The sequence below is a fragment of the Micromys minutus genome (assembly GCF_963924665.1).
Source record: "Micromys minutus genome assembly, chromosome: 4".
In the NCBI taxonomy this organism is placed as follows: domain Eukaryota; kingdom Metazoa; phylum Chordata; class Mammalia; order Rodentia; family Muridae; genus Micromys; species Micromys minutus.
Window position 1 is genome coordinate 49918745 of NC_137973.1, and position 25950 is coordinate 49944694.

At 42.9% G+C, this 25950-nt stretch overlaps 1 protein-coding gene across 1 annotated transcript in view; it reads left to right on the forward strand.

Moving 5' to 3' along the window:
• FRRS1 (ferric chelate reductase 1) overlaps positions 1-25678 on the forward strand; it is a 39495-nt gene extending 13817 nt beyond the window's left edge. The window contains exons 4-17 of the mRNA XM_080916214.1: positions 321-457; positions 1035-1129; positions 2673-2820; positions 5661-5843; positions 13152-13250; positions 14090-14237; positions 17210-17323; positions 18988-19103; positions 21256-21342; positions 22517-22614; positions 22807-22865; positions 24313-24456; positions 24935-24996; positions 25073-25678. Coding sequence (XP_080772340.1) covers positions 321-457; positions 1035-1129; positions 2673-2820; positions 5661-5843; positions 13152-13250; positions 14090-14237; positions 17210-17323; positions 18988-19103; positions 21256-21342; positions 22517-22614; positions 22807-22865; positions 24313-24456; positions 24935-24996; positions 25073-25165 — 1583 coding nt within the window. The 3' untranslated portion in view covers positions 25166-25678. The remainder of the gene's footprint in view (positions 1-320; positions 458-1034; positions 1130-2672; positions 2821-5660; positions 5844-13151; positions 13251-14089; positions 14238-17209; positions 17324-18987; positions 19104-21255; positions 21343-22516; positions 22615-22806; positions 22866-24312; positions 24457-24934; positions 24997-25072) is intronic.
• The last annotated feature ends 272 nt before the right edge of the window (positions 25679-25950 follow it).

Sequence of the window (25950 nt, forward strand, 5' to 3'; positions counted from 1 at the left end):
AACTTTTGTGGTATGTATGTATGTATGTATGAATGTATGTATGAATGTATGTATTATAGATAGTGTTCTGCCTGCATGTATGCTTGCATGCCAGAAGAGGGCACCAGATCCCATTATAGATGGTTGTGAGCCATTATGAGGATTCTGGGACTTGAACTCATGACCTCTGGAAGAACAATCGGTGTTCTTGAGCCATCTCTCCAGCCCCACCTATGTGGTTTTGTAGATAGTTTGTAACTAATTAAGCCTCTTCTAAATGCTTTTGCGGACTATTTTTAAGTCTTTTATCCTAACTCCTGTCTTTTTTATCTGTTGCTCAGTTACTTTATCAGGACCACCATTTAAAGGCTTCCTTTTAGAAGCTCGGAATGCTGAGGATTTGAGTGGCCCTCCCATTGGCTCCTTCACACTGATTGACAGCGAAGTGTCACAGCTTCTGACCTGTGATGATGTGCAGGTTGGTGTGTAGTTCGAAGTTGATTGCTGTTGGTTCCTCTGGGCTCTCTTCACTCTAGAGTGGTACTAAGGTGTACAGCAGGCGTTTGAAGAGATCACAGTCATAAACCTTACCACTGGGTTCCCACAGGAGCGTCTAGAAAGGTAGGCTGATAGCTTGAATAGTTTGTGCTCAGTGATGTTTATATTATGTTGCCAAATATTGGTTTAAAATTTAAGACAGTTACTTGAGACATGTTGGTGTGCACCTTTAATCCAACACTTGGAAGGCAGAGACAGGCAGATTTCTGAGTTTGAGGCCAACCTGGTCTACAGAGCTAGTCTCAGGGAACCTGTCTTAAAAAACAAAAACAAAAACCAAACACACAAATGAACAATTTAAGATAATTTTTAGTGTGCTAGTATATGTGTGTGTCTGTCTGTGTGTGTATATGTATGTATAGGAGGAGGAGCAGGAGGCATGTCATCACACGTATGTGGAGAGCAGAGGATAACTTTGTGGAGTTTTCTCTTTCCCCTTACATGTGTTCTGACTATGCTGAGCTTTTGAGAAACCAGATGGTTATTCTTTATTTCAGGGATTCGCTGTGAGTCACAGAAGACCATCCACGAAGACAGAAATTAAAGTCTACTGGGATGCTCCCAGTAGTGCCCCGGATCACATACAATTTCTGTGAGTATCAGAGCTGACATCTGTGGAACCACTATCATTGAGATTGAAGCCGTAACGAAGTGTGCACAATCACCTGTGCAGGAGAGCTTTCACGATTATGACTTACTGATGGAAGAGTTGTCTTGCTTCTTTGTTGTTATTTGAGACAGCATCTTGCTATGCAGCATTGGTTGGGCAGGAACTCCCTATATAGATGAGGCTGGCTTTGAACTTGTAGCATTCTTCCCGTTTCTGACTCCCAAATGGACCCGGCTCCACACCCCTCCCCCTTTTCTCCAACAGCAAACTTCTAGCACATAGCCCAGGATGTCATGTTGTACTTTTTTTTTTTTTTTAAAGGCTTCTTCCTGCTTTACCTTCCCAAGTGCTTAGATTCCAGGTGTGTATCCCTGAGCCTGGCAGAACCTGATACTAAGGCATTTTCTAGGCATTGTTGAGTGAACCAGGTTTTGTACTACTTTACGACATCAATTAGCACTTGAGTGTGTGGTGTGCACAGTAGCAATTCCTGTCCTAGTCTGAGAGTAAGGCAAGCCAGGGCTGAGAGAGCCTTCTCTGGCAGCACTACAACTTGTAGACAGCTCACCGGAAAGCAAACCGATGCGTGCCTCTCGGAATTATGAAACCAGACTTACAATAGGCACCTTTCCCTATTCATCTGAATAAGGCAGAATGGAGTCTCTTAAAGGCACGAGATGATTCCCGAGTGGTCTTCCAGACACGTGTGTCTTACAGGAGAGAAACTTCTCTGGATATGCCTCTGTTTGCTGCTTAACCTTGTCCACAGGTTCTCTCCCCCTCCTCCCCCAGCACTCTGGAGCTCTGCTTAGCACGAGGTGCTAAGGTGAATGTCAGTGAGCACTTGCTTAGGCAGCCACCATGGAGCTTCCTCTGGCGGCGGCTGCCTCTTAAACTGCTCCTGTGGAGGAGTATGATTAGCCATTCCCTGTGAAATGACTAGGAGTGCGCTCTTATGTCAGGGAGCAGAAACCTATTGTCTTCGTCAGGGTTTTACTGCTGTGAACAGACACCATGACCAAGGCAACTCTTGTGAGGATAACATTTAACTGAGGCTGGCTTACAGGTTCAGAGGTTCAATCCATCATCATCAAGGCAGGAACATGGCACCATCCAGGCAGGCATGGGGCAGGAGGAGCTGAGAATTCTACACCTTCATCTGAAGGCTGCTAGCAGAATACTCCAGGCAGCTAGGACTAGGGTTTTAGAGCCCACACCCACACTGACACACCTACTGCAACAAGGCCACACCTCCTAATAGTGCCACTCCCTGGCCCAGGCATCACAGCTATGTAGTAATCCAGCATGGGAGTGTGCTAATACAAAGAACAAACAACAAGCAAAACCGAGAGAGGGGGAGAGGGTCATAAAGTTCACGTGGTAATGTGTGGTGACAGTCATTAGAAGCTTGCCCCATGAGTGGGTTTCATCTGCCTCTCCCCCCACATCTTCCACTTGAACTTTTGATTGACTTGTGACAGGCCACTGTAGGCTTTTGCCTAATCCCATTGATAATCTCTTTCAGAGCCTCAGTTGTTAAGAATTATAAAATCTACTGGGTGAAGATCCCCAGCCCCGTAATTTCTCAGCCAAGTGCTCCTCCTTTTACGACGCCTAAAGCTACGACACAGCCTTTGACGACGGCACCCCCTGTCTCACACTTAACCAAACCAGTAAGTGACATTTTTTTTTTTTTGTACTTTCACCAAATGCACAGTCTTGTACAGCTTTCCTGGCAACTGAGTCTGTGGCATACTTTAGCTGTCGGAGGACATGGAGGGAGATTTTGGGCTCTGTGTAGAAATCTGAAGGGAATCTTCATTGCAATATTATGATTTATAGGTCTGAAAAAAGACATAAAAACAGTTCCACATTCAGAGTAGAGTTGCAACCCTTACGGGTAGTTTTGCTGCCAGGGAGTGTACGGCCACTTGAGAATGAAGTTGAGAAAGCTCCTTCTTCCTCCCTTCGTCTCTCTTCTTCCACCCCCCCCCCTTCTTTCTTCCTGAATATTAAACAGAGAAAAAGTTTCTCTGTAACAGATCCCTGACTGTCCTAGAACTCACTTTGTAAACCAGGCTGGCCTCAAACTCACAGCGATCTGCCTGCCTCTGCCTTTGAGTGCTGTGATTAAAGGCATGAGCTGCCATTGCCAAGAGGAGAGTCTTGAAGTATAATATAGATTTTATTTTATTCAGATTAACGTGTGTGTGTGTGTGGGGGGGGGGTGTGTGTGGCTGGAGAGATGATGCCTCAGTGGTTAAGAGCACTGGCTGCTCTTCTGGACACCTTGAGTTCAATTCCAAGCAACCATATGGTGACTCACAACCATCTATAATGGGTATAAAGGGTCTGATGCTCTCTTCTGTCATGTAGGCAAAATGCAAATAGAGCACTTGTATGCATAAAATACTTATAAATAAAATATATATAAGAAAGATTAGAGTGTTGGAGAACTCAGTTAGATATGACAGCACTTGCCCATAATCCCAACAGTTAAAAAGCAGAGGCAGGAGGATCCTTGCAAACTTGAGGCCAGGCTGGTTTACCTGGTAAGTTCTAGGCCAGCCTATTTCAACTTTGTTCCCTTTGGTAAACAAACAAACAATGTGGGAAGCTTGACCTTTTAAAACAGTTCTTCAGGTTTTGTGACTCCCAAAAGTAAAGTTAGTTTCACTGCTACTTCATAGCTGTAATTTTGCTATTGTTATGAATCATAGTATAAATGTCTGTGTTTTCTCATGGTCTTAGGTGATCCTTGTGAAAAGGTCGTTTGACCTTCCAAAGGGGTTGTGACCCACAGGTTGAGAACCACTCCTCTGGCTGGGTCCTTTTCTGTTTGCTTGTTGTCTGTGTTTGCCTCCTCTCCCACTCAGTAAGGGGCTGGAGAGGTGGCTCAGCAGGCAAGAGCACTTGTTGCTCTTCTAGAGGACCAGAGTTTAGTTCCAGGTCCACAGCAGGGGGCTCACAACTGCATATAACTCCATCTGACAGAATTAACGCCTTCTTCTGGCTTCCTCAGACACCCAGCATACACTCACAGACAGATCCACAGACAAAACTAAATAGGACTAAATAAACCATCTACCCTACACAATTACAGCCTTACTTGGATTCCTTCTCTTCTGCAGTTTTCTTTTTAAAGATTTATTTATTTATTATATATAAGCACACTGTAGCTGTCTTCAGACACACCAGAAAAGGGCATCAGATTCCATTACAAATGGTTGTGAGCCATTATGTGGTTACTGAGATTTGAACTCAGAACCTCTGGAAGAGCAGCCGGTGCTTTTAACCACTGAGCCATCTCTCAAACCCCTCTTCTGCAGTTTTTGAACACCTCCATGGATGCTGTAACTATACATTATAGTGAATGCTGCACTTTTATTTGACCATACAGTTATTTAAGAACTTACTATCTGAGTAAGTTCTCACTTCACTTAATACTCACTTAAAAGCTGCTTTAAGTGAATAAACCGTACACCAGCTTCCTAACAGAAAATACTGTCCTTTCACATGGTCAGTGAAGGGGGCCTGTCCTTCTTGGAACTTTTACCACCATGCCTTTGTGCCAACTATAGGAGCTGCATTCAGAATTGAGGGATTTTTAGGGTTAGAAGAGACTTCAGAATCTCTTTTGGAGAGACCCTGAGAGAACTGGTTCTTTGACAGGTAGAATAGACCAAGGTGGAGCTCAGAGACCAAAGTCACATTTCCAAGGTCTTACTGGCTTCTGTTATCATCCTACTGCGGTTAGTGATGACCTCACTGAGTCTGTTTATGGATTCTTCAGCCCCCTCTTCCTCTCACACACCACCCTGACGAGCTCTGCTAGTTTTCTCTGTCAAATTTAAAAAAAAAAAAAAATTGAGGATGGTGTTGGGCTGGGCGGGGGGTAGGGGTGGGGTGGGGGGGTACTCCTTAAGTGCCATACTGGGAGGCTTTGGTTTCAGTCAGTGTAGAACATTGGTTGTGCCTCCCGACACAATAGTAAACAATTCTTACTGTTGTTTGGAACGGTGGTATAGACAACTGACCCGTCTTTTCCTGTATCACTGAACTCTGAATCTGAATGTGACTTTTAAAAGCTGTTGTCTAGGTCTACACCTAAAGACTTGCCCATATTTGGCTTGCCTGCTTTTTAAAATACCATCCCTTGAAAATTAGAGGTTATCCAGTTAGGCGAGATTGCCAGTGTGGTCTTATTCCTAAGAAATTTCTCAGTTTGTGGTGAACTTTGTCCCTGGTCTCGGATGGTATAAAGTATTTTGTGTATTAAACGAACATTTAATATGTACTACCACAGGATGGCCAGTATAATTTTCTGAATTACAGTCAACAACAATTAGGTATAAAAGTCCACAGTCTAAGAATGTCTATACTGCTTCTAATTTGTGATACATCTTCTGTTCCCTGTTTTGAATTTTTATGAAAAGCTTTTCTCGGCTGTCCCGTCCTTGGCAGAAAACTGCTTGTTTCCTAATTAGGATCTTCATCCCCTTTATTTTTCTAGTTCAGTGCCTCTGAGTGTGGGAACAAGAAGTTCTGTGTCAGGAGCCCTTTGAACTGTGACCCAGAGAATGAGCCTACCTGCGTCTTCTTGTCCTTCACCAGAGATAACCAGTCAGTGGAGGTTGAAATGAGTGGACCCAGTGACGGCTACGTGTCCTTTGCGTTGTCTCATGACCAATGGATGGTTTGTATCTATTGCTTATGTCTGGGAGGATATCGGGAGAACGACCAGAGTGAGTTCTCATCAGCAGTAGATTCTAGTAGATTCCAGTAAATTCCAGGGATCAGACAGACCTGAGGGCAGAATGGGAAATGAAACTCGAAGAACAGATTTACTTCAACGTCTGTTTCATGATTTCGATAGTCAGTTGTTATTTCTAAGAGCAGGTCAGCTGTGAAGATCATTTCATGTGGACTACATTTGCCTCCTTATGTAAAAGAGATGACTGCATAAAATGTCATGTTTGTAATGCCCTTAGGACCTTTCAGGCACCAGAATTAAAGCCTGCGCCCCCCACCCACTGTTGGTGCCCCTGTCTTTCCCGCTGGCCACCTGGCCAGGTGCAGTGGATGTCATGTGTCTCCTGATTTGCAATTCCTGGGCAGGGGTGCTGTTGGAGGCAGTTTTGTGCTATTGGGGAAAAGCAGAATGCTGCAGAAGTATTCAGTCTCCACACAGAGAGAAAAGAGGATCTCTGTGCAAATGCAAATTCTCTTCCTGAAGGACTGGCAGTCAGCAAGCAGAGTGTGGCCCTAGATGTAACTTCCTTATTAGAAAGACAAGGTCTTTGGAATCTTTTCTTCATGTTAGGGCTTAAGTTTGACACCTCCTTTTTTAAAGGGAACCAAACCAACTCAACCCAACCCACACCAACCCACACCAACCTAACCCACACCAACCCACACCAACCTAACCCACACCACACCACACCACACCACACCACACCACACCACACCACACCACACCACACCACACCAGATAAAACAGAACTCTGACACAGCGGGTGGAGGAAGAACCAAGATTTATACCCAAAGACATCTATGTAAGATGGCAATCAGGATATTAATGGAGGAGAATTGGGATTTCAAGGTTAGGGCAGATTTGAGGCCAACAGCAGGTCTCAAAAAACAAAACTCAAAAACCAAAACAAACAACAGCAAACCAAAACAGAACAATAGTAACAAAGCAACAAGTTACCCCTCAAGCTTCTAAGAGTAAGAAAATTTCAACCTTTTCTCTTCAGGGTTACTTTTATGGGAAGCTTTCTACATTTTTATGGAACATGATGCTGTAAATGTGCAAAACATTTCCCTGGATTTCTCCCTGAAATTACCACCAGAGCTGTGGCTTATTCTTTTGGGTGTTCTCAGAACTAGCAAAATGAATCAAATTTGGTGCCTGAGAAGAATAATGAGGTTGAGTTGAGAGTCAATTGTGACTCTAAAGCGTAACAAGAAGGCGGTGGTCCTGCTTGTTAGGGGTGTGGGGTGGGATTGACTATGAGACAGTGTGGAGAGGAATGCAGATAGGACTGAAGGCTTTGCTGCATAAACACATCTCAAGGTGCATCTGCAGGGCACGGCATGCATTTGTCAGTCATGTATTAATATATATTATTATATATTATCATTCAAATAAAAAGAAACTTATTTCTGTAAGGATAGCTCAAATATAATAATAATATAAATATAATAATAAAATATAATATAATAGCACCTTTCCTCCTGCTGGCCACAGTCAAGGGGAGGATTTTCTTGTTATTGTGAAGATGGATGTCCTACAGGTACGTTAGTTCTTGTAAATTGTAGGCAGGATGGCACAAGCATTTCTCTCTAATTTGAGATGTTTAATCTTACTTAGAAATCTTACCTATTTCTCGTATGGTGCTCATCAAAAAGTGTTTATAAGAAGATTTAATTATGCAGGTGTAGTTAGTTGCTTTACAGAGAGAGCCTGCTTAATGACTAAAATAAGCTGTACACCTGGTGCCTAAATTGATGGAAATGGATCATCTTCAGAATATATTTTTAAAGCAGTTATTTCTATTTAAGGTTGTTATTTTTAAAACTTTAGTGTATTTTTTTAAATCTTTTTCTTTTTCTTTCTTTTTTGAGACAAGGTCTCACTCTGTAGTCCTGGCTAGCCTGGAACTCTTATAAAGCAGGCTGACTTCAAATCCCTATAGGTCTGCCTGCCTCTGCCTCTTGAGAGCTGGTGTTAAAATGTGTGGACACCATGTTTAGGGTACTGATATTTTTGACTATATAATATAAATTTAGATACTGAAGATGTTAGATATTCTAAGTCCTGATTGGATAATCTAAATTCTACCTTAAAGACTGGCTGATAAATTGACAGCAATTACTTTTCTCACTGAAATGGATGAAAAGTATAATTTTCTGAATTTGGTAACAGTGGCTTGCTTATTTTTGCATTTTGGTATTTCCTGTCTGTGATTTTTATTATATGATACAAAGTCTGTCAGGGAAACACATTACAAGTTTCTCTCCCCTTTTCCTCTTAAGTAAAGTCAGAGTCAGTTTCTCCAACTATACACTCAACACAGGTTACTTCCGTGATCCTCCAAAGTATGGGGATATCTGCTCATATACCAAGCAAACAGTTGGTTTTGTAGGAGACCTTCCACCTGGAGAGAGTGTCAGATCCCCTGGGTTGAGGGCTCAGTCCTCAGAACTGCCCAGCCTTCCACTTCAGATGCTAACCACAACCCCAGCTTGTCTTACCTGTGTTTTTTCACCCTAGGGATAACAAATCAGGTTTCTAATAACCTCCTCCTGGGGCTGAGCTATTCAACAAAGTGAGGGAAATATGCTCTCCTACTTATCTTAAATGACATTCCAAAGGCTATCAAAAGAGAGGTGCACATGGCAAGGTGAGGGAGGGGGCAGGAGCTTCTGTGTTCTCTTGGGGACACCATCTTTTAAACCCAGTTCTGAAGAAAGAGCAGCCAGCTCTTAACTGCTGAGAGAGCTCTCTAGTTCCTTTTAGGAACCTCAGATTCAACTATCTGGATCTTCTTCAAACCCTGTCTTTCTGGGGTTTTGTAGGCATCTCATCAAATAGGCATTATTGAGTTAATCTTTGACTATTGATGACCAACTTAACATTCAGCAGTTTATACACTCTTAGTATATTAGGGGCGAGGTTAGGGTCTTAAACCTTTAATTCTATGGGAAGCAGGGGCTGATAGTCACTAGTGAACTCATTAATACACCATTAAAACAAAAATCAGAAACAAAAACCTTTGGGAAGTCCAGAGATCTTTAGGAGTTCAATACTAGGAGATGGGGATGAAGACAGAAGATGTATCTTGCTGTATTATTCTTGCCAAATATTATCTTATTGCTTACATAAGCTTTCGTTGTTTGTCAGATGCTAGGTTACTCTCAGTTCTGTCCTTACTTGGTCCCTAGGTTGTAGATTTCATTGTTCCTTCTTCCTGCCTCAAGCTTTTCTATTTATGATGTTTCTGTTTTGTGGTGTTAGGGATGGAGCTCAGGGGCTCTGTGTAAATTATCCCTGCCTCACTGTTTTAGCAACTTTAAACCTGCAGAAACATCAAGAGAACAGTACAGAACAGTACAGAGAATACTGCTGGTCGTTCACTCGAATTTGTTCTTACCTCTCTTCTTCCATGTCTGGGTCCAGTCCTCTCTCTCAGCTGACTTGTAGTACATAGAGATACGGTTTTCCCTTCTCAGCTCTTCAGGAATAAGTAGATCTGGCAGCATTTCATCCCAAAGATGAACGTCCTCTGGGAAAATGTGATAAAGATGCAACCGTCTTCTGCACTACGTAGTTTATATTCCGTTTCCCTCAACTGTCCACGACTCGGTGGATTATCTTTCAATATGTGTGTGTCATGATCTGCCTCACTTAACAGTTACTCTACATTTTTTTCTTGATTTTTTTTTCTCCTTCTTTCAGGCCAGCAGCTTTGCAGTGTGTTCTGATATTTACACAATACATTTACATTAAGATGTTTTGGTGCATGGCTGGAGGGATGGTGGGCAGGCTCACAACAAACAATATAGGACGTTTTTGCATACGGGGTTATGATATGGCTCGGTGGGTAAAGCCACTTGCTACCAAGCTTGATCACACACGCACACACACATACGTGTACACACACACACACACACACTCAGAGTAAGGGTAGGCTTTTGGACAAAGTATTAATAATGTTCTTTGGCAAAGTACTACTAAGGATTCACTGATAATGAATCAGTGCATCAAATCAAGTTGCACATCGTTCTCAGTGGTACCTGCCGGCTTTCTCCCTTATGCTGATGTAGAGTGCAGGTCCTTGTGTTTTGTAAATAATACGTAGGGTGACATTTTAACTCCTCGTGAGCTTACTGCCCTCCAGTAACCCATTACCAAATGCCACCAGCACAGGATGACTCCTCAGCCACTTGTCACATATGTTTTTGCCAGTTGACATTCTTCTGAAAAGATGAACTTTGTCCCCTCTGTACACCTTCCTTTTGAGAATCACACAACGGATTGGTGGACTTTTCTTTTTACTTTAAAATTTTAATTTACTCTGTGTATGTGAGGGCACGAAGTATGTATGTGGAATTTGGAGCCACCCACCCCCTTCCATGCTTCTAGATTTGTGGATTCTTCATGGATTCTTTGTGTCATTTATCTATTTATTTTTTGATTTTATATATACACACACACACATACACACACAGACACACACACAGACACACACACAGTAGTTGTCTTCAGACACACCAGAAGAGGGCATCAAGATGGTTGTGAGCCACCATGTGGTTGCTGGGAATTGAACTCAGCACCTCTGGAATTGTCCATGGGTTGTTGAGGGGGGAGTTTGGGATAGGCAGGTACTGGATGAGGTGAGTGTTGGACTACTGAGCTACTTGCCTCTGCCCTCCCATGTACTTCTCTCTCTCTCTCTCTCTTTCTCTCTTTCTCTTTCGTTTTCTTAAGACTTATTTCATTTATATGGGTACACATTGTAGCTGTCTTCAGTGGTGTCAGATTCCATGGCATGTGATTGTGAACCACTATGTGGTTGCTGGGATTTGAACTCAGGACCTCTGGAAGAGCAGTCAGTACTCTTAACCTCTGAGCCATCTCTCCAGCCCCTCCCATGCACCTTTCAAAAACATTATTTTTACTTTTTTTTTTTTTTTTTCTTTCCATGTGTCCCTGTGTGGGCACAACTCTGAGGATCAGAGGACTGCATGTGGGAGTTTGATCACTCCTCCCAACATGGAGGTTCTGGAGACCAAACTTAGGTCATCAGGTTGGGTGGTGGTGAGTGCTTTTGTCTGTGGTCTCACCAGTCTTCCTATGGACTTTTGATTCTCTGACATGGCTTGTACCTCTACCAGTTCTTGTGTTGCTCCAGAAGCTTTCCCTAGTCTTCCTGTCTCCATAATCTCCCTTTTGCATGACCTGTACAGTATCATCCATGCTTCAGACATGGATTTCTGTAAAGCACTTTCTCTTACTCTTCATTTAGGAGAGCGAGGACTGAACTGTCTGCCCCTTTTTTCTCCTGTGTTGCCTTCTCTGAACAGGATGCCTCTCTGTTACAGTTAGTACTGTAGTGCTAAATAGTTTGCCTTTAAGTCAACCATTTGGACTGTATCATTATTATCATTATTGTTATTTTGTTTTGGTATATGCACACATTTGAGGGTGCATTTGGAGGCCTGAGGTTGAAGCTTTGTGTCTTCTACTGCTACCTACCTTATGCCTCATATATAATTTTTTTTGTTTTTGTTTTCTTTGAGACATGGTTTCACTGTATCCTGGAACTTACTCTGTAGACCAGGCTGGCCTCGAACACAGAGATCCGTTTGCCCCCTGAGTGCTGGAATTAAAGGTGGTGCAACCACTGCTCAACCTCTACCTTATGTTTTGAGACAAGGTCTCTCACTAAATCTGATGCTCTCATTGGTTCATCTAGACTGGACTCCTCCTGTCTTATCCTCCCCAGCACTGGATTACAGGCATACATTGCCATATCTGTTTTTTCCTGTGGATACTGTGTTTTTCTTTTTTTCCACCATGTGGACAAATTTAGGTGATCAGGCTTGACAACAGGTGTCAGGTGCTGTACCACTGATCCACTTTGTTGCCTCCGTCCCATCTTGTAAATTAAAAAAAAATTTTATTGCATCTTTTCCACTTTTCCTTTCTTTTTTTCAAACCTTACCATGTGTTCCCTCCCCTTCCCTGTTCTCCTTCACATTCATGGCCTCCTTTTCTTTATTTGTGGTTACTACTCCCAGCTGATAAATCTCCAACCCAAGCCCTGCACCTAAGGGATCATGGCAGAAGTGGGGATGGAAAGACTGTAAGAGCCAGAAGAACAGGGCGCTTGCCATGAGATTATTTTTGAGAAATGTTAGCTGCACCCGCAAAGTCTCAGCAGCATAGCTGTCTAAGCCTAACCTGAACAAGGATGGCACAAGTGAACGTGCTAACATGGGAGGGGCAAGGAGTAGTGCAAAACGGATTGGTTATCCAATATCAGACGGTCAGCCCTGAGAACATACATACTACATACAAGTAACATTGAGCAGGTTGTATGCATGTGCACACACGTACACATTCGTAAGTGTACAGGCATGTATATAAAAATAATTAATAAAGAATACAAAAGGGATTAGTAACTAAAGGGCCTGGTTGGCTTAATGGGATATGGACAGTGATCTCAGGTGGACATTTTCATTTGCGCTGTTGCTGCAATGTACTTTGGAGTTGTGGCTGTCTTCATAGTCAATCTAAAGGGTAATAACTGAAATACACGTCCTACATGTATTAGTGAGTGTGAATATATGGTATTGTAATGTGTACATCTTGCTAGGCTATCAAATACTGCTGCTCTGTATTGGGCAATTGCCAGAGTATGAGTCTGTCTCCCAGTTAAGTGGGGAAAAAAAACCCCAAAAGGTAACAAAATGTATTTTCCTCTCTGAAAAGGAAGGGCTAGACACAGATGCAAATGTCTGGCTGCACATGCATGGATGTGCTAACGGTGGCATCCGTGTGTGGGAAAAGGAATCTAGCACCTTCTGCATGCCAGGCCAGGGCTCTGCGGCCGAACTGTGCAGCCCCTCCAGTGTGTCAGTGGCCTGGAAGTGATATGTAGAACAGGCACACATAGATCTTCCCTAGTGCAGGGACCGAAGGCAAGTGCACTCCCTGCTCTTTATTTTTGGGATAGGGTCTTCCTCTGTAGCTATGTCAGCAGGTTTCGGGCTCACAGAGACCTCCAGCTCTGCTTAATTCTGCCTCCTGGGTGCCAGGGTTAAAGGTGTGTACCACCACGACTAGCTAAGATTATTATTTTTTTTCTTTCACACCAACAAATAAGCAAATGTCTCTAGACTTCAAAGGTCATGCACTGGTGAGTCAGTTATGTTTTAAAGGGCCAAATGCTATTTGGTTAGGGACTCCTTGAAACAATGCACTCGTTTTTTTCAGGGCGACGATGATGCTTACCTGTGTATTCGTGAGGACCAGGCGGTGCATATACAGCCTTCCCACTTGACGGGGAGAAGGTATCCTGTGATGGACTCCAGGGTAAGTGGGAACATCCTGAGAACCTGTCTGGCTGGTCCGCCTTCCTGCTGTGCCCCTGCCACAGATGTGCTTGTGTATAGGAGCCTGCAGCCCTGCAGCTAGCCCAGCCCAGGCAAGGGCCCCAGAAGCAGCAATCTTTTCAGAACGATTGCCAAGAAACATTCTGGGCTCAGGAAGCACAGGACAAAGGTCTCTGCTTGGAAACAATTCATTCTTGCTTACATCACTTAACCATCACTTAAGTCCCATCTTACAAAAAGAAAAAAAAGCATTTTCTGGCTCATTGACGTGCTCAGAGCATTCGCCTCTTTCCAAAAGTTTATTCGGTGCTTTTTTTTTTTTTTTTTTTTTTTTTTTTATAGCTTAATTGGTAAGCACATGTGCTGCGAAGGAGCCATGGCTCTTCCTTAATGTCACAGTGAATGAAGTTTGACAGAGCAGTGGCTTCCTTTAGTGATGCCACCGTGTACCTAGCTTTCCTGGGGTTCCTCCCTAGATACAGGGCGGGTGACCAGTTGGGGTTAACATGCTAGATTTTCTAACCTGGGCAAGAGGAACTGTGAAGTTCTGGCTCAGAGTAGAAAAAAAAATGCTTGCCAAGTGGCATAAAGAGAAAAACAAACTGGAGTATTGATGATGATGATGATGATGATTATAATGATGATGATGATGATGATGATGATATCTTGGTACTCTTTGAAGGGAGAGCCCTGCAATTTAAACATGCTCCTCCAACCTCGGAGAAAGGAAATGGAACAGGTCAGGGCTTTGAGCATGCCTGTCTGATACTTAGCAACTCTTTGGGAAGTAGTGAAGTCCTGTTGTATGTCTGTTTGTAGGGGACTCTCGAGGCTATGGCCTGGAGGCTGGCAGATGGTGTCATACAGTGTTCATTCAGAAGAAACATCACCCTTCCCAAGGATAAGAACAGATTCGTGCTGAATGGAAGCTACTACATATTCTTGGCAGCAGGCGCAGCTCACGATGGTGAGTGCTCGGGTTAAATCTGCCTTTGCATGGTGTTGTGTCTTCGCTTCCTTTCCCTTCGCCTTTGCAGATACCACACAGTTGCTCATTTTAAGGGGGTGAGAGGGGTTCTCTTTGATTTCATGTTACGTTTCTGCCTTTGGTTCTCTGAACAGTACACAGAATGTCAACCCATCACAAAGCTTTGCTTGTCATTTCAATGGCCCCTGCTTTATATTTGGACCAGAACCATAAGTGCCTTTGTAAGAAGTACATATGCCTTTGGGCTTTTCTGAGTTCCTAGGAACAATGACTTTGGATTGTTCAAGGAATACCAGCTAGAAGGGGGCAATCTGGATCTGGGCTCCTTAGACGCAAGCTTCTGCAGGAGGCGGGGAGGAGACAGAGTGACAGCCCTGGCGGCAGATTCAAAGCTGTAACTTTGCCTCTGTCTTGCATCTTCTTAAGTGAAGTGGAAACCATGTGATCCCAGTATACTGTAGGACTCTGAATGAGCAGTCTTAGTTTTTTCTTTTGTTTTGTTTTGAGACAGAGTCTCACCATATAGCCCTGACTGTTCTGAAACAGGGTGAAAGGTTGTGTTTAACAAGTTACTGTCTCTCATCAAGAGGAGCCAACGTAGGTTTGTGTGTGAGACAGGAACTGAAGCAAAGACTGTGGAGGAACACTTCTTACTGGCTTGCTTCCTCTGCCTTGCTCAGCTGCTTACATACCCCAGGGCTACCTGCCTAGAGGTAGCACTGCCCACAGTGGGCTGGGTCCTACCACATCAATCATTAATCAAAAAAAAAAAAAAAAAAGACCCATAAAGATATGTCCAAAGGCCAATCATGTGGTGGCACTTCCTCCATTGAGTTTCCTTCTCTACAGGTGACTTTAGTTTGTATTAAGTTGATAAGGACTAACCAGCACAGTTACATCTTGTTGTCTTAACTAAACCACACGTTAAATGATCTCTTCGATATTTTGTCTATACTTTGCTTGCATCCCAATGTTTTGAAGTGTCTTTATTGTTACCATCTCTAAGAAGACTTGTGCTTTTAGTTTTAGTTTCCTATTTAAACCAACAGCTTAAAAAATAGTGTTGTGTCTGTCTTGACCAGTTTCCCTCTTTTTATTTTTTCATTTTGTTATACAGAGAGTATAACCTGTATCCTTCATAAAGTTTTAAAAGTTAGACTATTAAACATATAGTTAATTCAGGTATTATCAGTGTGTGCACGTGCATGCTGTTATGCACAGTCTGTGATGCTCTCGTGGAGGTCAGAGGACAACTATGCTAAGTCTGTTCTCTCCTCCATCATATCAGCATATCACCTTTACCTGCTGAGACATCTCACAAGCCTAGTCCTGTTGACATTACTGTGATATAGTCTATTGCCTAATACCCATCATTTATTTACAACAAAAAATTATGTATCTATTATATCAAGTTTCTTAACTATTTTTGTACTTGCATAGTTTTCTAAAAATATGCTTGTATGTTCTGTTATTTATTCTATCGTAGTGATGGGCATCTAGTTTATATTTTTATTTTAAGCAGCATAGAAATGCAGCTATGAATATTCTTGGGCATATTCTTTTGGCCCAAAATCCTTATGCAGAGGAAGAGGTAAAAAGATGTAAGAGCCAGAGGAGGTGAATGACTCCAAGGAGACAGTGTCCTTAGACACAGTAGGGCTAATGCAGACATGAACTCACTGAGATACCAGAAGAGGGCATCAGATCCCATTACAGATGGTTGTGAGCCACCATATGGTTGCTGGGATTTGAACTCAGAACCTCTGGAAGAGCAGTCAGTGCTCTTACCAGCTGAGCCATCTCTCCAGCTCCCAGATGCCAGGATTTAAAAGTTATTCTACCTGTAGAGTGAACACATACACATATATATTCATACACATGGAGTAATCCTATATTTTCCTGACTTAATTTTATGTACCACAAATAGTAATGAAAGACAAAAATAAGAGCAGACATGAAGGCAGATGCCTTTAACCTCAGCACAAAAGAAGCAGAGGTAGGTGGATTTCTGTGAGTTCAAGGCCAGCCTTGTCTACAGTTGGCTACATAGTGAGATGCTATCTCAAAAAAACAAAAAACAAAACCAAAAACAAAACCCTAAACAACAACAAGAAAGAAAGAAAAAAGGACTAAAAAGATAATGAATGGTTTTTCTCATTTTCTCCTCCTTCCTTCCCTCTCTCTCTTTGGTTATGGCTTTTGAACATACTGTAGCCTTGGCTCTCCTAGAACTCATTCAGTAGACCAGTCTGGCCTTGAACTGAGAGATCTATCTGCAGAATGCTGGGATTAAAGGCATGCACCCCCAACCCTCACCTGCTAGATTAAAAAAAAATCATTTTATATGTATAGGCTTTGCCTGCATGTATGCCATTCAACATAATTGTGCCTGGAACCCTGAGAGGTTTAGAAATGAGTGTCAGATTCCCAGATCCTCACCACTGAGCCAACTCTCCAGGCCTTTCTTTATGTCACTGTTATTCAACATTCTGATTTGTCACTCAAACCCAGCCTGACCTGACGACCATCTGCCAAATCATGTATCATCGAAATGCCTTTCATAGTTGTCTGCCTATTTTCTTCCCAGGCTCAGGATGCGCTAGCATATCCTAGGATTTTAGAATGTAGGCACGGTTAAAGGCTTGTAGCTTTAGACTATACCTGTCAGTGTCTGAGAACCACAGGGGTGTTTTCAGGGACTCATCATCGGCCAGTGTTTTGATGCTGTTTAACCTGCTAATAGCACACACCATTTCTTGGCACTGTAATGCTTCTGACCCCAGCCCTTGTTTTGATTTATTCTGCAGTCGGCTACATTATTTCTTTAATTTTCAGCAAGGCTACGTGTTCTCATGTATATCGCTACGTTGCATTTACACATGAATGCCAACTATTCTTCTTTGGTTATTTTCATTACGGTGATCTATTTTCTTTCTGTGTCTACCTCTCAGGCCGAATCTTTAAGCACTCTCAGCAACCTTTGATCACATACGAAAAATATGACGTGACAGGCACTCCACAGAATGTAGGAGGGTCCCGCTCTTCGCCCCTTTTGAAGGCTCATGGTAAGTTAACAGAGCAACGTTGTTATATTTTGTGGAACAAGCTAACCAATGAGCAACTGGATAAGGAAGGCATCACTCAGCAAACTTTGTTATTCTTACAGTTACTTATTAACATTTTCAGATAGATCGCCTATCTGAATGTTTGCTGGTTTTTATTAAAAGGGGAGAAGAAATTAAATTCAGTGGTATTAAACCAACAGTGGAAAATTTAAATCCATCCCTCTCTAGTTAAGGCATTGTTTTAGTTATACCTAGCACCCGCTAGGGTTGTGTGTTAGTGGATTATTAATTTAACTTTTATAAATTCTTCATTTTTGTTTTTTATTAATAAATGCTAATTAAGAAGTGGTCTGTGGTTTTGGTTGTTCAGTTGTAATGGTAGTTGAGATGACAAACGCCGTTTCACCCTTTGGAGCCCGATGATGTGTCAGTATTTGGGAATAGGATGTAGTTGGTGCTGGTGTTAGGTTATAGGTAGTGGGTCAGGAGTGTCACCAAGGTGGGAGCGTAGTTGCTGGGACAGAAGGCTCTCGTATGCTTTGGGTCTACCAATAAAAGTTGATCCCAATTGCAAAACACCCTGGCTTGTTGAAAAGGTAGGAGTGGGCTGGAGAGATGGTTTAGTGGTTAAGAGCACTGGCTGCTCTTCCAAAGATCCTGAGTTCAAATCCCAGCAACCACATGGTGGCTCCCAACCATCTGTAATGTAATCCGATGCCCTCTTCTGGTCAGACTGGAAACAGCTACAGTGTCCTCATATACATACATAAATAAAGAAATCTTAAAAAAAGAAAAAAAAAATAGGAAAACATGCTGTGAACTGTACTGTTACTTTTGGGGATTTTCTGACCATTTCTCTTTACACTCTCCTGCCACTTCCAAGGTGGTGGCTTCCCGTGATTTCCGTCACAGTTAGCCTTGAAAGCCGCTTTCCTGTCTTCAGCTAGACACTGGTCCTGCCATTCCTCTCATTGGGCAGGAGTTTGGTTTGGAATTACATGTCTTTTTGTCTTCTGTTTGCTGTTTGGAGTAAGATTATCGGAGAAGAAAGCTGCAGACGGACTGTTAGAAGAATGGTTAGGAACACAGATGCTGTGGTCACGGTTAGGAACACAGATACTCTAGTCATGGTTAGGAACACAGATGCTGTGTTCATGGTTAGGAATACAGATACTCTAGTCATGGTTAGGAACACAGATGCTGTGGTCACGGTTAGGAACACAGATGCTGTGGTCATGGTTAGGAACACAGATGCTTTGGTCATGGTTAGGAACACAGATGCTGTGGTCACGGTTAGGAACATAGATGTGGTCATGGTTAAGAATGTAGTTGCAGTAGTTGAGCTCCGTGCCTTTGTTTCCGCATTCGTTCAGATGGGAAGAGTAATAAAGACCCACAAGACTATGGCAAAGACCATAATACATGTAAAGCATTTGAAGTGCCTGGTACCTGGTACCTGCTAGGGGCTATGCCTTTGCTGGTTACTAGAAACAACAGTGGTCGTATATTATGATCCATGCTATGTAGTGGATTTTTATATGTTTCTTTAATATTTCTATCACCTTAATGTCCTTTGCTGGCTGTTTTCTGATCACTTGCCTTGGCCGTGGATGTAGCAGCTTTCTACCATGCGACATGAATCACTGCGTCTCTCCCTCCCGTAGGTGCCTTAATGTTTGTGGCATGGATGACCACAGTTAGCATAGGAGTCCTGGTTGCCCGGTTCTTCAGATCTGTCTGGTCAAAAGCTTTCTTCCTGGGGGAAGCAGCCTGGTTTCAGGTAGGTGACCAAACGGCTGAAAGCCATTTCTGTTTTATTCACTCAATATAATGTTTTTCTGCTTTTGATTTTTACATTATTTGCTCAGTGTGTGTGTGTGTGTGTGTGTGTGTGTGTGTGTGTGTGTGTGTGTGTGTGTGTGCATGTGTATGTGTGTAGCATTTGTATAGAAGTCAGAGGGCTTTTGGGAGTCAGTTTTCTTCTACCATGTGGTTTTTAGGATCAAACTGCTCAGGTCGCCTTGGTTCCCAGCAAATTCATTTAGCTGCTAAGTCATCTTGCTGGCCACGTGTGCTTCTCTTTTTCTTTTCTCAATTACAGCTACTGTAGGCCCTACATCCCCTCTCCCCTTAGTCTCCTGACCAACTGAGAGCTGATGCAAGATTACTTATGAAAGTGTGGCTTTTCCAGGAGTAGGCTGAGCTGGGGAATGTGTCAGGGCCAAATGATCCTTCCTTACCCTGAGGTTTGTAGTGTGAGAAGCCGGGAAAGATGCACTCGCCAAGTGGGGTGTGGATAACAGAAGAAAGATGGTGGTTCGAGTCCACCTCTGCTTGGTGTGCCATGAGCTCTGGACTCTCCTGTTTAACAGTCAGGATTGTGTGTGGGAGAAACTGGAAGAGCTCTTTTCCACTCAGCCTTCCTGTGGATGGGAGGACAGGGTCCTGTGGAACACAGTAAGGCTCAACAAGAATGTTTCACAGGAAGGGGGAGCAACCTTATCTTTGTGGGCTATAGATATGGATATTTGCATGTGTACTGAGCCATCAGTGAGTCTGTGCCACATGAGTGCAAACACTTGGATCTAGGGAAACTGGAGGACTCCAGTTTTTGAGGTTTCTCTTATCTTACTTCATTTCTCTTCTAGGTTAGGATAAATAAAGGTAACAATTGTTTTTTGTATGGGTGTTTTGCTTACATGTAAGTCTGCATATGTGTGCCTGAAGGGGCCAGAAAAGGCCCTGGATCCCTTAGAACTGGGGTTATAGACAGCTGTGAGCCATTATGTGGGTGCTGGGAATTGAACCTGGGTCCTCTGCAAGTACTCTTGTGAAGTCATCCCTCTACCCTTATTCTCTTTCTTGCTATGTCTGTGTCTGTCTGTCCCTGTCTGTGAGCTTTCTCATGCCTCCTTGTTCCCTCTTCTGGTCTGCTCCACAGTTTTTGCAGCTGGAAGACCACGCCCTTTATCACTTCAACTCTTCTATTGCCTTTAACTATTAAAATTATTTGTTTATTTGCGTGTTTATGTGTGTACATGGGCACAAGTGTGCACGCACAGTCATGGTGTGCGTGTGTGTGTGTGTGTGTATGTGTGTGTGTGTGTGTGTGAGAGAGAGAGAGAGAGAGAGAGAGAGAGAGAGAGAGAGAGAGGGAGAGAGAGGGAGGGAGAGGGAGAGAGGGAGGGAGGGAGAGAGAGGTGATGAGCTTGGGAAGGTCGGAGGACACTTTTGTGGAATTGATGCTCTCGTTACAAGTGGGCTTTGTGTATGAGGTAGCCATTCCTGCTGCTGAGAGGATACAGACCCTACTAGGAATGGAATTCACATCACCAGGTTTGTGAAACCATCTTGTCCATCCTTCTTATGTTCTTAAACATACAGTGTTCATGAGTGTATATAATCTTACAGTGACATCCACACATTCACAGAAACTCTCTACTGTACAGGATAACTTGTTCCTGGAATGATTTTTGACTTACACCAGTTGTCTAATTCGCAATAGTGCCCATTTTCACTCTTAATACTACTCTCCTGATTTTCCCACAAAGAATTATATGTTCCAATATAGTTTTCATTTGCTTTCTTTGATTATACCACAAGCCCTGCAGGATGCAGTGTCTTTAGTTTCCTTGCTGTCCCTCTGCCCATGGTACAGCACTCTGCATGATTGACACTAAATGCCTGCCTTAGGAAGGAAGAGAAGGCCTCAGCAAGTAAGCATGCTTCGTGTGTGAGGTATGCGTTCCTGCTGTTGCGAGTCCTTTTGATGAGGTGGCAGCTCGGAGTTTTTAGCTTAATGCTCTATGGCCTTTTACCTTTACTGCTGCAGTGTAAGTTGAATGTGTACCTTCAGCGACCCCCCCACGATTGCCCCACAGTGACAGCGCCTGTCTTTGGGTGTCTTCTCACCTTGCCGTCTCCTCTTGCAGGTGCATCGGATGCTCATGGTCGCTACCTCTGTGCTCACATGCATTGCTTTTGTTTTGCCTTTTGTGTACCGAGGAGGCTGGAGTCGGGTAAGTATGCCTTCAAATGGATGTTTACCTGTATATCTGTTTTGATGTCAAAGCAGATTGCTATCTTATTCATGTCATAGGTGGATAATGAGACATTTCTGTGTATTTCCCCCCCCCCCCACTTTTTGAGTCATCTGATGACCTCACCTGGCTGGGGATTAGGAATGGAGGCTATGAACACAGATTACTTGGTACTGAATGTATTTTTAGGCTACGTTACATGTTATCCATTCCTTTAGTATGTCTTCCTTATAGAATGTTGAGAATATGTTGAAAAGTATGATGTCTAAGATGTTGTTATTGTCCTTTTAATGGTGTGTATCTGTATGTGTGAGGATCTATGTAACTCACCCCCCGGGGCAAACATATGGTTGTGAGCTGCCTGATGTAGGAACTGAACTGGGTTCCTCTGGAAGAGCAGTAAACACACCTAACTGCTGTGCCATCTCGCCAGCCCAAGTGTGATGTCTAAGAAACACAATTAGTTAAATCTCTTATGGTTATCATTAAGCTAATAGAAATTGCATATCTACTATATAACCAGTTGTGCGAAGTGCCTTATATATGCCATTATTAAATTAGTTATACTTACACCACTTCCCCCTTCTTCCCTTTCTTCTCTTCATTTCTTCACATGTCTCCTCCCTCCAACTCTGGGTTTTCCTTCACTCTAAAAAATGAGTTTCTTTTTTTTTTTTTTTTTGTGATTATTATTCTCTTCCCCTTCTTTCCCCTCCCCCACACCCAACACACACCACATACTACAGACAAAAATAAACATCCCCTGCTGTGTTCTTCAGCATTACTTGTGTATGTGTGACTTTAGGGTTGATACTTGGTATCAGATAACCATTTAGGGAGCTCATCCCCAGGAGAGGCTAATTTTTCTCTCTCAGCAAACATATTTGCCTGTAGTTCTTTGTCTAGGGATGGGACTTTATGACATTTCCCCCATCTGTGTTAACGTGCTATCGATGTTGTCTAAGTCGTACTTAGGCAGCCGCAGTATACTGTGGCATAGTTTCTGTGTCATGTCTAGAACACATAACCTCACAGCAGACTTCCTGTTCCTCTGGCTCTTACCATCCTTCCTTACCTTTATCAGCAGTGTACATGGTTTTAAAATTGATTTAAATCGACAGGGAAGAGTATTTTAACGATGCTCTTTGTTTAGCATGCAGGCTACCATCCCTACCTCGGCTGTACAGTGATGACCTTAGCTGTCCTTCAGCCTCTGTTGGCAGCCTTCAGACCATCTTTACATGACCCGAGGTATGGTTAGATCATGAATCTAAACACCCTTGGTGTGGCTCGTTAGATAGTCACTGATTGTTCCTCTAGGTAGAGACCCTGCATCTTGTAGAATACAGCAGTTGACTGTATTTACATTTACAGGTTTGAGATAGGGGATCTATGATTACTCCACCTCCTTAAAGACTACAGCCTGGTTCTTTGTTTTGGTAGGAGGCGGGTGTTTAATTGGACTCACTGGAGCGTGGGGACAGCAGCTAGAATAATAGCAGGTAAGGGGCTGCGGTGTCGCTTCCTCACATGTAACTTGCCGGCTACTTATGCGGCAGGTTGTAATTTGGCTTAAGTGATTTTTAGATGCATTACTAGTTGGGGAAATTGGTTGTTGAGAAGAAATCAGCCTGAAACATTGAAATCCAGAAAGTAATTTCTACAAGTAACTATTTAAGTCATTATTTAAGCTTAAAGTTTTTTTTCTTTTTTAAAGACTTTATAACTGCCCCAGCCCCCCCCACCTTCCCGCCCACTCCTCATTTTCTCACATTTGCCTTTGCAAATGAATTAGGTTATGATAAGGATCACAGGCTCACACAGGGCAGGCAATCCTGGGATGGGTGCCCAGCTGGGTGCAAAGCCTCTATCTAACCCTGGGCGGGTTCCCTGCTGTTTGCACACGCAGGGCCAGTGGTTCCAGAAGGCTGTCACATTCTTTACCTGACACTTTCTTTTCTTTTCAGTACTGGGGATTGCACCTGGGGCCTCACAGATGGCGGTGAGCACACTGCTGCCCAGCTCTGTCCCCAGGCCTTTTTATAGTTTTTATTTTGAGGCTGGGTCTCACCAGTTTGTCAAGTCTAGCCTTGACCTTACTCTGTAGCTCACACAGTCCTTGAACTTATGATCCCCCTGCTTCAGCCTCCCAAACAGCTGGATATATAAGCCTGCACCAGGTACATTTTGTACTGCATCCCTAGGGAAGCACCTGTCGCCTGTACATTTCTGCTGCTTGGGGGACTAACCTGCGGGGCCAGTGGTGAGGTTAGCAGCCATTTTTTCATAGCTCCCCCCCCCCTTTTTTTTTGTTCCAGACTTGAATTTCTGGAAAGGTAGTCAGGTACCTTTGTTATTATCCGTGTTTGGTATTGAACCCAGTACTTTGCCCCTGAGCCACATCTTTAGTGTGTGAGTGTTTCTTAGCAATTGAAAGATCAGTGTCTTCTCTTCTCTTTTGAAATTTTACAATAAAGACCAAATACTCTTAGCCCTAAAGATTATTCTTTTGTAAATGTTTAACATATACATTAAATGTTAAATATATACTTATATATGACTATGTACACACACATGTATATACACATGTATATTTATATATGTATATATACTTATATATTATACACATAAGTCTATATTAAATATATATTTATATGTAGATATATGTATGTATATATGCATATATAAATATACATACATATGTATACCTACATACATAAATATATTTGATTTTTGATACAGGGTTTCTCTGTTTATCCTTGGCTGTCCTGAAACTCACTTTGTAGATGAGGCTGGCCTTGAACTCAGAGATCCCCCACCTCTGTCTCCCTAGAGCTGGGATTAAAGGTGTGAACCACTGCCCGGCTATTTAATGTATTTTTTGATGTAATTACACAGCTATTATTTTTACTGGGCACTATATTTGAGCTTTTTTTTTTTTCTACACAGTGGCAGCAATGTTCCTAGGGATGGATTTACCAGGACTGAATCTTCCCAGTCCACAGAAGACCTATGCAATGATGGGGTTTGTGGTCTGGCACATTGGGGCTGAGGTCATTCTGGAGATACATGCTTACCGGCTCTCTAGAAAAGGTAACCTGCTTGGAAGTCCTACTGTGACCTGGAGAGATGATGCAGGTAGCACAAGCCCTAGAATCTGAGTTCAAATCTCCAGCACCCACACAAAGAGCCAGGTGTAGGTACATGTTAGTACCTCTGCTCTGTGGAAGCCGATACAGGAGGCTTGCTGGGAGTTTCTGGCTGCCAGCCCAGCTCCAAGTTCAGGGAGAGACCCTGCTTGAAGGAACTAAGACAGAGACTCCCCAGGTGTCCTTGTGCAAATGCACACATTACACAGCCACCCACATATGCACACACACACACACACACACACACACACACACACACACACACACCCAAGGTTCAGAAAGTTTGCAACATTTAGTAGCATGTAATGACCAAATCTATATCCTACAAAATTGGGGTGTTCTAGGCCTCAGGCTTTATCTTGTTTTTGGGATAAGTTTACTTGCATGTCACCCTTCTTATAAACGTACATCGTTCTTGACAGTTGAGATACTGGACAACGACAGAATTCAGATCCTTCAGTCACTAACTGTTGCCGAGGCAGAGGTGAGAGTCTCTTCTCTTGTTTATCAACACGAACGTTAATCCGCTGATTTTTGCTAAATCTCAGTTTCTATTCCAGGGCCATGTTTTTAAGAAGGTGGTGCTGGCAGTTTACATATGTGGGAACATGACTTTTCTCATCGTATTCTTGTCTGCAATCAACCACGTCTGAGGATGAAAAGACATGTTTTTCTGTGGGCTTGGGTCATAATGATCATCAAAGCGAGGAGAGACCCGAAGCCTGTCCTGACCATCCGGAGCACGTACTGATTCAGAAGACCCCTGGGATTCGCTAGAGGAATTCTGAAGTCTGGTTTTCCTAGCTCACATTCAAGTGGGCTATATAACTGAACATTGATGCCAACCAAGGCTTTATGTGTGATTCTGCATCTCGAACAACATTGTGCCTGAGATGGTATGACTCTTCAACATTCCATGCCAGATTTAAAACAGGAGACTACAATGGGTGGCAAAGAAGATGATTAACCCAGGCAAACAGTAAATGGAGATTGTATCTTTGGGAATGAGACAGGTTTTGTGTAGCCCAGGCTGGCCTCTAACTGGTTGTATAACCTAAGAAACCTGGAACCTCTTCTCTCCCTGCCTGTGATTCCTGGGTGGTGGGATTACAGGTGTGCACCACTCTGTCTGGTTTTCAGGGGACTGTAATTTTTATGATGCTGCTGCTGTACTTTAAAGAATACATTTATGTTGACTAGTTTATTCAAGAGATTTTATCTTAGATTCAAAAAATTACTATATTTTGTTTTCGCACATACACACATAGACACACACACAAATACACATGTGAGTGTGTACACACACACACACACACACACACACACACACACACACACACACAGACCAAACAAATAAAACCTATAAGAAACATGTTTTCTGACCAGCGACTGGGACATTTTCTCTCCTGTTTATGTTCAGTACTTCTGGCTAAAGGTA